The following is a 13,527-nucleotide window of genomic DNA, read 5'->3' as shown; positions in this document are numbered from 1 at the left end:
GCAGTTAAGATTTTCAGCTTTTGAACTTTACAAAAAAGTAACCTCGCAGATGAAATCAATGAGCCTTAATTAGGTTATGACTTAACCATGAGTGTACAAGGTATTTTCAAAGGAGTGATAGGCAGCTTTTGAAACTGCCATTGCAAAATTGTGACTGAGACAGTGAAAGAGATCGACCCAAACAACTCCATTTTTTTTCAGCCCCTAGGCTGTCCTTGACCATCCCTGGGTGCGGGCTGAACCAGCTTTGGAAGGAGCCTGGTTTACAGTCTGTAGTCTAAAACAAAGATGATAACAGCTGATTCCCAAGATGTACTTCCGTCTTGCCTGGGGAAGACCAAGAAACTAGCCACAAGCTTAGAAACCATGGCCCAGGAGCCATGCAGCTGGAGGCTACAAGATTTTGACCCTCCCTAAACCACTCTTAAGATCAGGGCTTAAGATATTTTGTAAACCCTGCCCTTGATGGATCAGCTGGCATCACCCAGAGTGACAAACTGGCTCATTTGATTTTGTGACCCTTACCCAGGAACTGACAGCACAGGAAGACAGCCACCACCGTAAAATGGCAGAGACTGAAACAAAGTATTGCCACGTGGTTACAGATTATGTTCCTAAGGACATGAAGCAAGATGGAGGCCTGTAGCCAAGTTTGTTACTGACCGTTCTGCTGGGCTGGCTTGAACAGCAGACCTATGGGGTCCTGGGCCTGCATCCTAACCTAAGATACCTTTTCTTTGATAGAAGCATATAGAAAGACACGCAAAGCACACAGGATTGTTTACAGCTTCAGACCAACCTTACAAATCCTTTTTTATTAATTATACATTTACGGAGAACATAAACAGTGATCCTTGTTGTCCCTTGTTGTGGTTTGCACAGAGAGAGAAGCCAAAAGCCCAAGTGGTAAGACATTTTTACCCTTATGTCAGCATATCAGACTTCTGGGTTCCCTTCCCCTAGCTCAACTCTACATCAACTGTTTTAAAGTTTGGAAAATTAATTTTTCCCAGGTTGGAAGAACATGGTAAAAGAGATAGAAGCCATTTTAAACTACAAAAGAAGGAAAAACATCGTAGAAAGGAATTCAATTAGGGTTGTTAAGAGGTATTGCCTGTCTTCCTATTGGGAATTGTGTTTCCCCTCTTTCTTTGCCTTCCATGTTTTTTCTTTTCCCTTTTGGCCTACTGTAGGAGACATATTGCTTATCTCCAAAATTCTCTTCTGCTTACAGAGCTGCCTGTTTTAGCTGCAGTGAGGGTTTGCTAACTCTGTGTAAGGTCAAATACTTAAGTTAAATTTTAGAAAGCTTCTATATACCTATTAGGGTCGTTAGAAAATCGGCCTAAGTCTCCCTTTACTTGCCTAAGATCCTGCAATGAGAAGGGAACTTGAAGGGGCCCCACATAAAGAGGCCCCTCAGATGACTTCCCTGAAAGTTACTTTTTTAATTTTAGAAAACTTTTTTCCCTGGGCCTGCCTGATATGGCCGCAAAAGAAAATAAGCCACTTTTTCTTCAAAGTTCCAAGGTTGAAGGAGTCCCAGTGCTTCAAAATACACTCTAGGGGAGTGCATGTTGAAGACAATCTGTTACTCATCTGGAAAGAGAAGTGAGAATAAAAGCATCCTTTTAGTCTCCTTCCTTTTGGTATGTGATCCAGAATGGAGATGAAAACAGTAGAGGGCGTCCCCCCCAACTATTTTCTGTCCATCACTCCTGGATTCCCAGCACCCGCTTAAATGTGCTGCACGTGACTGCAGGCGTGACCCTCCAAGCCATGGCACCAGAGGAACTGAGTGTTGGGCCTTAGTCACGCGGTCCCCAAGCAATCAGTTCTCTGCCTTTTATTTCCCTTTGACTTCCTAGACTTGTATGGCCTGTGTGCCTTCCAATAAATGGATTCCAAGAAAAATGATGTAATTGGGCAAGGCCCCTTTAAGGGAGGGAGCATGCTAGATTGAACTCTATATCCTGCTATTACAGCCCATGCTAAAGCATTTACCCATAGAAAATGGTTCTGGTTAACTTCCAGACTTAAAATCCCCTTACTAATTAAGTACTGTCTTAATAGGAGACAAAATAGGTACCTTAAAAGAACGTAGGAACTGAATGGCCATTTTCCTGCCAGTGGGACAATATCGAGATGAAAATTTGGCTACAGAAGATGTTTTACTCTTAATTGTTAAAAGCAGAAACTTTCCATTCACAGAAGAGGCCTAGAGCCTCATTTCTACTAGGTGGCTTAGAAATACCATGTGCTCGCCAGAGAAGTGGTATCAAGTAACCTCACCACAGGAGAAAAGAAGAAAACCCTGTTCCTAGACCATAAAAATCCTTGCACGTTTCACGCAGAGAAAGAGTAAGAGGCTGCAGATAGAGGGGGAAGGTGACTTTTGCAACACGATAGTTGAGGTTCTCTGCCAACACCCAGAATGGGCTGTTGGAGGCTGCATCCGGTCCAGAGGCCTTTGAATAACACCTGGCCAGAAATTCTCAGTTGCCTCAGAACTTTTCCCAGCCTCATGTGACGGCAAGGTCTCCCATGAAAAGAAGCTACTTCAAGCATGGCCAACAGTCCCAGTACCTGTGGGTAATGGGGAGTTCTGCCCCTTCTCTCTAGCAAGCCTCATATCCGTGACTTGAGTACGGCAGCCAACGCTAAGTGTGTGTACTAGGTTGATGGATGCCTGTAGATTTGTTTGATTTATTTTAATATAGAGGCAAAGAGGGCTTCAGAATGACAGAACAGATTTTAAGCTTGCTCCCACTCTCACCTCTCCGATGAAGGCTGTACCTCAGATTCCCGGCCAATGCAGCAAAGTGATATGGCTTTGATGAGTGAAGGAACACCAAGGTTCTTGGTCCTCATGCCGGTTTAGATAAAATGACATGGACACATGTGGAGTGATTTTAAGGAGTGGAGCATTTAATAGGCAAGAAGGAAGGGAGAAGACAGACGGAAGAAGCTCCCCCATACAGAAACAGAGCGGTGGGGCTCCAAAGCTGAAAGAGGAGGTCTCCCGGTGGGCACATTTTTTTTTTAACATGCTTGATGATGGCCTAAGTTGATATGTCTTTACATATTTATGCATGTTCAAACAATTATCATTCTGTGGGTGAGAAAAGTCCCATTTTAGCAAACTCCATTGAGAAAGAAAGTGTTCTCAATGTACTGAAATTTGATTGTAACAAAAGCATTATTAAACACCCAATCCCAGGCAAACAGTAGAAAACGAGTGCTCAAATCAATTGCTGGGCTCTTGCTTGCTGGCGTCCGCCATGTCCCTCCAGCCTGCTTATGGCTACAGACTTACAAGGAATCAAAAATATAAAGTGATAAATCAGTATGCAAAATGGCAAAACCTGACCTTGATCCTCATATTCAGGCTCACAATATGATACTCCACCAGCTGGTATCTGACTTTCTTGTGGGAATGGGTTCTTAATCCCTTCTCTGCCCTGATTCTTTGATTTCTGCTAGCTCACTCTTTTGCATCTTCCCTTGAGGCTATCCAGTGCTATTTCTCACCCCCAGAAACTACTTACACTGTTAGTTTTGCCCACCAACTTTCTTCTCTGACTTGTGGTAAATGTGCACCCCCAGTGCTTGTTCTCTCATCTGGTCACATTTCATTTCTCCCTTCCACTTCACCCATGTGCTTTTGTGTCACCTTCTTCCATTCTTTCCTCATTTTCTAGTCCTCTTTCTGCATCTCTCATCTATCTTTATTTTTATTCTCCCTTTTGCTTCTAATATTACTCTCTCCTGGATTAAGATCTCTTAAGGCCTAAGCTCTATAAAGCTGTCTACCAAGTAGAATAGAGTTGGAAATGTTTTTCAAAAGCAAGTTGACTGAGTGAAGCTGTCTTAGTCCATTTTGTACTGCTATAACAGAGTACTACAGACTGGATAATTTATAAACAATAGAAATTTATTTGGCTCATGGTTCTGGAGGCTGGGAGGTCCAAGATCAATGAACTCCATCTTGTAAGGGCCTTCTTACGACATCCTAATAGAGTGGAAAACATCATGTTGGTGAGAGAGAGCAAGAGCTCGAACTTGCAGACTCAAGTCCTTTTATAAAGATCACTAACCCATTCATGAGGGTGGAGCCCTCATGACAGTCATGGCAACCAAGATAGAAAGAGTTCATGGGGCAGGCTGTTGTAAAGGCTCATGATGCCAGGCAAAGCACCATTTCTGGACAGAGTAATTAATAGCTTTTCTACAACCAATCATGGATTATTATAAAAAAGAAATGATGAAAGCTGTTTGGTGAGTCCTCCTTACTCTCTAGCATGATACAAACCTCTGAGTGTAGTTTTAAGACTTAAAATCTCAAACAGGACATGTTGACTTTATTCAGTTTGCAAACATTAACAAAGTGCCTCCTACCTACGACAAAATTGTGCTAGATGTTGTGGAGATACAGAGATGAATGTAATATTGAGCACCTACTATGTGCCAGACATTTTACCTACATATTAATATTTGATCCTGATAACAACTCTGTGAGATTGTTAGTTTTATGCTTAACTTACTAATAAGAAAATTGACACTAAAAGGTTAAGTAAGTTGTTCAAGGTTGAATAGCTGCTAGTGAGTGGTATACTCAGGACTGTAACTGTACTATCAAATTCCATGTGGTTTACAGCATATTGTAATGCTGATCTCATGGAACTTTCAGTCTGGGAGAGAGACTGATTTGTAAACTAACTAATAATACAAAACAATGGAATAAGTATGCTAGTTGGGGGATGCTTAAGTTTGTTTAATCTGCTATAACAGGATAAATGACTGCATAATTTAGAAATAATAGAAATTTATTCAACGCAAAAAAAGAAAATCTAAAATCTCATTTAGTATATATTTGTGTACTAAATCAGGTATGGGTGAGACTTCAGGTACAACTTATCCTGAAACAAAGTTCCCCTCCAGCTGTGAGTACATAAAATCAAACTAGTTACATGCTTCTAAAATACAATGGAGGGACAAGTATAGGATAGACATTCCTCTTCCAAAAGGGAGAAATAGGAAAGAAGAAAGGATCCAAAACTCAACAGGGCAAACAACATTAAGTGTTGAGGCTTGTGAATAATCTTCTTTGACTCTATGTTCTGCCTTCTGGACATGCTGGGGTAGGGTCAATTCCACCTTTATGGCTTTTCTGGGTATAGCCCATGCAACAGCTGTCAGAGTTTGGCGTCAGGTGCCCGAGGCTTTCCTAGATGCCATTGCACATCGGTGGTCTCTGCGGTGGCCCTGACCCCATGGCTCTGCTGGGCATTGTCCTAGTGGTTGCTGTCTGCAGCAGCCCTGCACCTGAGGCAACTCTGCCTGAGTCCCAGGGCTCTCTGAGGCGTCTCTTGAAATCTAAGTGGAGGCAGCTCTGTTTTCACAGCTCTTGCACTCTGCACACAAGCAGAGTTGGTATTTCTAACAAGGCCTACTGCTTGTGTTCTCTAGAGTGGTGGCTCAAGTGGTTCCTGGGCCTGCTTGAGCCACAGGGACGATTCCATCAGAATGCGGGGAGCAGAGACTTGAGGCATGCTGGGCAGAGACCCCAAAGGTCCCTCCCTTGAAACCATTCTGTCCTCAAGGCCCTGGCATTCTCAACCTGTGATAGGAATGGTGGCCTGTTGTCTAAAATACCTTCAGGGTCATTTTTCCATGGTCTTGATAAAGAGCAACTGGTTTCTTTCTATTCATACTAATCTCTTTATTATATAGGCACTTGGTCACACGTTTTGTGGTCTCTCCTAAAGATGCTTTTTTGTCTTTATATGGGCAGGCTGAGAATTTTTCCAGTCTCTAAGTTCTGCTTTCCCTTTGACGAAAAATTCTGGCTTTAGTTCATTTCTCCCTTCTTGTATTTTACTGGAAGAAGTCAAGAAAAGCCATGCAACATGCTCAAATCTTTGCTTAGTTATTTCTTCCACCACATATCCTACCTCATCCCTGCTCAGTTCTGCCTTACATAAAGTGTTAGAACACAGGCACCATTCAGCCAAGTTCTTTGCCACTTTATAACAAGATCTTTCTTCCAGTTTCCAATAAGACATTCCTCATTTCCATCTAAGACCTTATCAGAAGGGCCTTTACTGTTTGTATGTCTACCAATGTTGTGATTATGACCACTTAGGTAATCTCTAAGAAGATTGAGGCTCTGTCTGTAGCCCACCTCTTCTGAGCCCTCACCAAATTGCCCTTTATGATCTATTCACAGCAATATAGGCTTTTTCTAACCCACTTCTCCAAATTCTTCCAGTCTGTACACATTACCCAGTTCTAAAGCCGCTTCCACATTTTCAGGTATTTCAGTACCTATCTCTGTCTTAGTCCATTTGTGCTGCTGTGGCAAAACACCTGAGACTGGATAATGTATAAATAATAGAAATTTATTTCTCACAGTTCTGGCAGCCGGGAAGTCCTAGACCAGGTTGCCAGCATGTTTTGTGTCTGATGAGGGCTGCTCTCTGCTTTCAAGATGGTGCCTTGTTGCTGTATCCTCCAGAGGGAACAAATGCTGTGTCCTCACACAGCAAGAGGGATAGAAGATGAATTCACTCCCTCAAGCCCTTTTATAAGGCATGAGTTGATTCATGAGGGTGATTAGACGCTCATGAATTCAACCTCATGGTCCAATAGCTACTAATGGCCCTGCCTCTTCCTAATTTTGTGTTGAGAATTAAGTTACAACATAAATTCCAGAAAAAACACAAACATTCAAACCATACCAAGGGGTAAGTAAAATTCATGAACAATTCCAACTGAAAAACTGGAGAAAGATCTAAGAAGAGCCTTTAAGGGTGAGAAGGACTCAGATTGCTGGATAAAACAGGAGAAAAGCATTCTCGATTGAAGAAGCAACATGATCCATGGAAGTATGGTCGAGGACCAGTACATGGTCAGTCCATTGTGTGCAATTAGAGTGTTGGGTTGATTTTAAAAGCTAGTAAGAGATGTTGAAAGGTTGCTGGGCGGTGGCTCACGCCTGTAATCCCAGCACTTTGGGAGGCCAAGGAGGGCAGATCACTTGAAGTCAGGACTTCAAGGCCAGACTGGCCGACATGGTGAAACCCCATCTCTACTAAAAATACAAAAATTAGCCGGGTGTGATGGTGGGTGCCTATAGTCCCAGCTACTCAGGAGGCTGAGGCAGGAGAATGGTGTGAAACTGGGAGGCAGAGCTTACAGTGAGCTAAGATCACGCCACTGCACTCCAGCCTAGGTGACAGTGCAAGACTCCTCAAAAAAAAAAAAAAAAAAAAAAAAAAGAAGAGATAAGGTTGAGAAACAGAATATATGGAAAGTCTTGGATGCCATGCTAAGGAGTTTAGATATTCTATAAATAATTCCACACTTTTTGAGCAGTTGTTTTAAGATTTTTGAAGGGGTGAATTAACTTATTTGATTTGTACTTTTTTGAAGATAACACTAGAGGTATGAAAAGTCTAGATTAGCTCTTGGATTTAGGGCTAACAGACAGCTATTGCAATAATGTAAGGATGAAATTATGAAAGGTAGGCCAGTAGCAATGGGAATGACACTTGGGCGTGGGATGTGGAGTATGGTCACTGCATAGGAAATTTTATAAGTAGAAACTCCGGGACTTGGTGATGTATTATATGTGGGTGGAGAAGGAGGAACCAAAATTCATGTCAAGGTTTCTAAGATTGATGACTGAATATAGGGAAGTATCAAAGAAAGCACTGGTTGTTGGTAGAAGAGAGATGTAAAAATAAAACCAAGAACATATTTTGTGTTTTATATGCCCATTCTGTAGCACTCATGACTGGATTCACTATAATTGTGAAATGTATATATATTTTATTTTATTTTTTTTTGAGATGGAGTCTCATTCTTGTCATCCAGGCCGGAGTATAATGGCGTGATCTCGGCCCACTGCAACCTCCTCCTCCGGGATTCAAGCGGTTCTCCTGCCTCAGCCTCCCGAGTAGCGGGGATTACAGGCACCCACCACCACACCCAACTAATTTTTGTATTTTTAGTAGAGACAGGGTTTCACCATGTTGGCCAGGCTGGTCTCGAACTCCTGGCTTCAGGTGATCCACCCACCTTGGCCTCCCAAAGTGCTGGGATTACAGGGGTGAGTCACCGCACCTGACCTGTAATAATTATATTCTTAAAATATAATATTAAATGAGTAAAAGATTTCCATTTTTTGACCCACACTCTTAATAGCTCCTGAATCATTTGACAGAAGTGTATTATAAATGACAGTTTTTGAAATTATCTCAACTGTGACTAGGTGATTGTGTGGCATTTTCTTTGTCTTTTTTTTTTTTGGTATTTCAAATTAATGGTACAGACATTTTTATTCCAGGTGGCAACAATCCACATCACTCCAGTGGATGACCAGCTTCCAAAAGAGGCTCCTGGAGTTTCTCGGCATTTGGTTGTCAAGGAAACTGAAGTGGCCTATATAACTAAGAGACAGCTACACTTTATAGATACCGAATCGTATGACAGGGAGCTGGTCTACACAATAACTACTCCTCCAGTTTTCTCCTTCAGCCACAGGTATCTGAAAAGTTAGCATTTGGGCTAGTTCTAGGATCGCAAAGTTGAAAGTGTCAGTATATAGCAATATATATGTAGTACTGTGGTTCACTTGTTCCATTGGTCAGGGATGAAATTATGCTCAATTAAGCGTTTACTTTTATCTCAAACTTACCTCGTATTTCCCTTTGAAAGCTGTATTAGTGGGTAAGTGATCTGCAGCTTGTAGTGTCTTCAGCGTTGGTAGGCTTATAACAGTCTTTAATCCCTTTTTGAAAGACAATGCTTATTTTTCTTTTTAGTACAATTTATTGAGATCTTCCTAACATTAGTTTTGCATATTACTGCCATGAAATCATTACATTCTATGATCTCAATCCAGAAAAATAGCACGAATATACATTAGATTAGTATCGTATGCATGAGAGCAAGAAAGCATTTTTAACATGAGTGTAACAATTCCCTTACATGATGCCAAGCAAAAGATTCTGTACATACATTTTGCAGTCATGATAAGGATGACATTGATGAAACTGGACTTAATGCTAGAATCTCCCAATGTAAAGAGAAAATATAAAGATAGAGCTTCTGATTTCTTCTCACAATGAGGTCTTTCAGTTTTTGATTGTGGGCTATTTGATTTCATTTTTCTTACCTAAAAATGAGCTGATGTGTTCGTCTGTATTTCTCTTTAGCCACTTGGATGCTGGGAAATTATTCCTGGTGGACAGCATACCAAAAGTAGTTAAGAATCCTACGGCCCTGGAGCTGAGGTCATTCACTCAGGTATGAGGATATGCTAAAATGCTGACAAACATGATGCAAGTGTGCACTTAGAAGGTATGCCATGCCTAGTATTGTGCTTGAGAATGTTGGCCTTTGATATCCACAAAGGCTTGATGTCTTTATACTTGCTGCTTGTATGTTTCCATTAAGCATGTGGCATCTATTTCAAAGTACTTGATCAAGTTAAATGTGGTTTCACAATCTCTTCAGTAATTTTACAAAACAGACTTTTGTATTGTTTTGCCATCAGCAGGACTGTAATTTGGGTATCTGGTGTATACGTATTTATTTCACAAAATTCAGTTTATTCAGTATCTTACTGTGTTAGTTTCCAAGGGCTAACAACAATATACCATGAACTGGGTGGTTTAAAATAAACCCCTAGGACATAAAGGACTATGAGCTTTATTTTCTCATAGTCCTGGAGGCTAGAAGTCTTAAATCAAGGTGTTGGCAGGGCCATGCTCCTTCTGAAACCCTGTAGGAGAATTCTTCCTTGCTTCTATTAGTTTGGTGCAAAAGTTATTGTAGTTTTTGCCATTGAAGTCAAAAAGGAGCTTTTGGTAATCTTCAAAGTGAAGATGGTGGCATTTACAATGTTCAACATCAATTAACATGATGGTCCTCTAAAAGCTTTTGATCCTTGCAAATCAACACCCACATATCCATCTCAACTTACTTTGCAGCATGCTGTGAACTATATGAAAGTGGCCTACATGCCCCCCATGCAAGACATTGGTCCCCATTGCAGAGATGTCCAGTTCACATTTTCCGTCAGTAACCAACATGGCGGCACTTTGCATGGGATCTGCTTTAACATTACAGTCCTCCCAGTGGACAATCAGGTTCCTGAGGTATGTACAATGTTCTACATAGAGGATGAAAAGGAGGAAAAGAAAGGAGAGACTTGAAGACCTACTGGAAATGGTGACTTTCCTTTAGGCTAGTTTTTTAAACTTACGAAAGAAATTTCCATCTATGGTGTAGTAAAAAAAGAAAAAAAAAAAAGCAGGGGGAAGGGGGCCTTTTACCTCCCATGGGACTTTTATGTAAAAGGTGAGATTTTTCAGTTACTAAATTTAACATTATTTTCAAAGCTTTATCAAATTCTTTTTTACTTCCTCTTCTTTCTGCTGAGTTTCACATGTTGATCAAGGGAAGGGGATTAAATTATGGGTCTCTTAGCAACTGGAAGGGCTTATTTATCCTCACTGAAGCCCAACTATGCTGCTCTGTAATCTAAAGAAGCTCTTTAATTTTCCAAAATGAATTAAGATGGACCCTTGTTGTACTTTGTCCCACTGCCCAGTGTTTGTGTAAGCCTTAAAAGGACTTGGGTCTTTCATTAAAACCGAACTACAAAGGCTTTGCTACCTTGTGCAGTTTTTCTGTGAAGCTGGGATTTGTATTGAGAATTTGTCCAGTACCTACCTGGTTCCCCTGCCCACCTTCAGAATGCTAGACTTAATTAGGATGGTCATTATTGTTCTTATCATTTCCCTTAAAAGCAGGAAGACAAAATAACATTACCCATTCATTATGAACCAGAAGGGACCAGAGCCTATGCATGCCTCATCCTTAAGGAAAGAGGTCACCTTCCCAGGTGCCTACTTGGACTATAGCCTGCACTGGTGTTCTCTTTCCTGACACCTCATCATCTGTATACCTGCCCAAGGTTGTGGGGCAGAGGTCTTACCCTGAAGGCCTAAAAGGGCTGCCCAACCTGCAGAAGTTTTGATGGATGTATTAGTCTGTTCTCATGCTGCTAATAAAGACATACCCGAGACTGGATAATTTACAAAGGAAAACGGTTTAACAAATTCACAGTTTCACATGGCTAGGGAGGCCTCACAACCATGGCAGAAGGGGGATGAGGAGCAAAGTCACGTCTTACATGGTGGCAGGCAAGAGAACTTGTGCAGGGAACTCTTATTTATAAAACCATCAAATCTTGTGAGATGTATTCACTACCATGAGAACAGTATGGGGGAAACTGGCCCCATGATTTAGTTATCTTCACCTGGCCCTGCCCTTGACACATGGGGATTATTACAATTCAAGGTGAGATTTGAGTGGGGACATGGCCAAACCACATCAGTAGGTCAAAACGATATATGAAAATAATGAATTGCCAACATTTAAAGATCAGAAGATTGTCTATCAAGGCTGATTCCTAGCTTCCCTTGAAACTCTGGCAGCTCTAACAAAATTGAACCCGCATACCCCACAGCACCCATTGCATAGGGCATGCTCTCCAGCCCATCTAAGCCCCCACCCAGCTCGCCACACTTATTTCTATCACTGGCCTGACCTCCCACACCTGTGGACTTGCCACCTTTGGTAGAAAACCTGCCAGAGGGCTCACACGGAGGATTTTAAACTAACTCCATTCTTTGACAGCTTTCTTATCAGGAACCAGATCATATTCCTAGTGGTGAAATAGTTTAGAACGCCTATGGAGTTAACTTGAGAAGATTTTATTCAGACCATTCTTTTCTATGTATGAGATACAGGCCATGAAATGGCCTAGCATTAAAGAAGCCAAAGCTTTCTCTGAAACAATCATGGAGAAATGCTCTTTTATGCAAAGTAATTCAAGTCTCTTGCTGGAGAAGGATGATCTGAGGAGGAAATTAAAAAGTGTGAAGGAAAAAGTTCATTGAATAGTTTTGAGGAGTTGGGGAAAGAATGGCAGAGTAGCTTCCCTTTTTTAAATTTTTACCTTTTACAGTATATGGGGCAAATGAAATAGTCCCTCAAAAAACTGAGGATATTAGAAATAAAATTAAATTAGCAGCTTCAGTGAGACCCACCACAGGAGTTGTTCCCTGATGTAGAATTCCTGCAGAGAGCTACCTGAGTGGTAACTATGGAGGATGTTGACATCATGCTAACCTGAGTCCCAGAAACCTGAGCACTGGATTTGGACAAAAACTAAAAAGCTAATGACTGATGAGTGGGGGGAAATTAGCCTTGTGCTTTTATTTTTTTGAAAGTTGCCCTAAAATATATATTTTAAAAAATCATCCAATATAGCAAAGTATATTCCTTGAAACATTAGAAATTGAAGATTCCATATTGGGATACTAATTCAATACAGCTCAGAAAAATGAGGTTGGCAAACTTGGACCTTTGTTCAAAGACAGCACTCCTCTCTGAGTAAGATCTCCCTCCCTTTCTTTCTCCTACACACAGTGAAAATATAGGTTCAGCAAAGTGAAAGTGAGACACTTGGGAGGGGTCAGGTGGGGGTAGTTGTAGGGAAAGAAGTCTATGTTTTTGCGTCGGTAGTTGATTAAAGAATAGAAGGCAGCGGTCTCAGAATTGTAGGTCTTATAATTTCCATGATGCAAGGGGCTGCCCTTGTGGCACCATGAATGCCCCATGTGGCTGTGGCCTGGAGTTGGTACCCGCACTGTGCCCTGGTGTGCAGAAGGACAGAGCGGGCTCTTGAGCAGAGGCTGCAGCTTCACTTGCTTCCTTCCCTTTCCTCTGCCAATTTGTTGTCATCCTCCTTTACCAGCTCTTTCTTCAGGAAACTTCCTTTCTGCTGGGACCAGCAGCTGCTCTGAGAAGAGTAGGTGCTTACTAGGAGAACTGCTGCATCCTCCCATGGGCAGGGCACCTCACCCTAGACAACCTGGGAGGGGTCCTCAGAGCCCGTGATTTGGTACCCCACTGTATCTGCTTGCTTTCACGTCTGCATAGTAATACAAGAGTAGGGGTAAAGATAGGTTAAACAAAGTTATCAGGTTTTCCTCCTGCAGGATCTCAGAGCCTTGGATATGCTTATGTCCCTTATAAACCTCCATGGTGAGGATATTTGACCATAGAGCACTTATTGTCCCCTCCCAATGGGGTGATAAAATATCCCAAGCCATTCAATTTGCTTTTTACTTACAAATGAATTATTAGTCGAGCTGTGAGTTTTTCTATTATAGCAAATTATCTTTGTGGCTTTAATATTTAAGTCTAATGTTTGAATAAATCTATTTCCTCTGGAATCTTCAATTTTGTCACACTACTTCCATTTCTAAAATACTCAATGTGACTGAAGCTTTAAAGCTCCAATCCATTTCCCAAGCCTTTAAGAATTTTTAGGATGAAAAGTAGATGAAACCTTTCCTTCAGGGGGATTTGACAAAGATTTTGTGTATTTTTTAGGCTAAGCTGTATGTGTATTGAACAGTGTTGGGAATGGACGTGAGGATGAAA

At 41.4% G+C, this 13,527-nt stretch overlaps 1 protein-coding gene across 4 annotated transcripts in view; it reads left to right on the top strand.

Moving 5' to 3' along the window:
- The window catches only part of FREM1 (FRAS1 related extracellular matrix 1), a 169,250-nt gene that overhangs the window by 70,106 nt on the left and 85,617 nt on the right, over positions 1–13,527 (top strand). For all 4 annotated transcript variants that reach the window (XM_033237386.1, XM_033237385.1, XM_033237388.1 and 1 more), the window contains exons 11-13: positions 8,351–8,547; positions 9,222–9,312; positions 9,999–10,166. In XM_033237386.1, the coding sequence (XP_033093277.1) occupies positions 8,351–8,547; positions 9,222–9,312; positions 9,999–10,166 (456 nt within the window). The remainder of the gene's footprint in view (positions 1–8,350; positions 8,548–9,221; positions 9,313–9,998; positions 10,167–13,527) is intronic.

Source organism: Trachypithecus francoisi, unplaced genomic scaffold, assembly GCF_009764315.1.
Source record: "Trachypithecus francoisi isolate TF-2019V2 unplaced genomic scaffold, Tfra_2.0 Lachesis_group16, whole genome shotgun sequence".
NCBI lineage: Eukaryota > Metazoa > Chordata > Mammalia > Primates > Cercopithecidae > Trachypithecus > Trachypithecus francoisi.
This window is presented reverse-complemented; position numbering and strand designations above follow the sequence as displayed.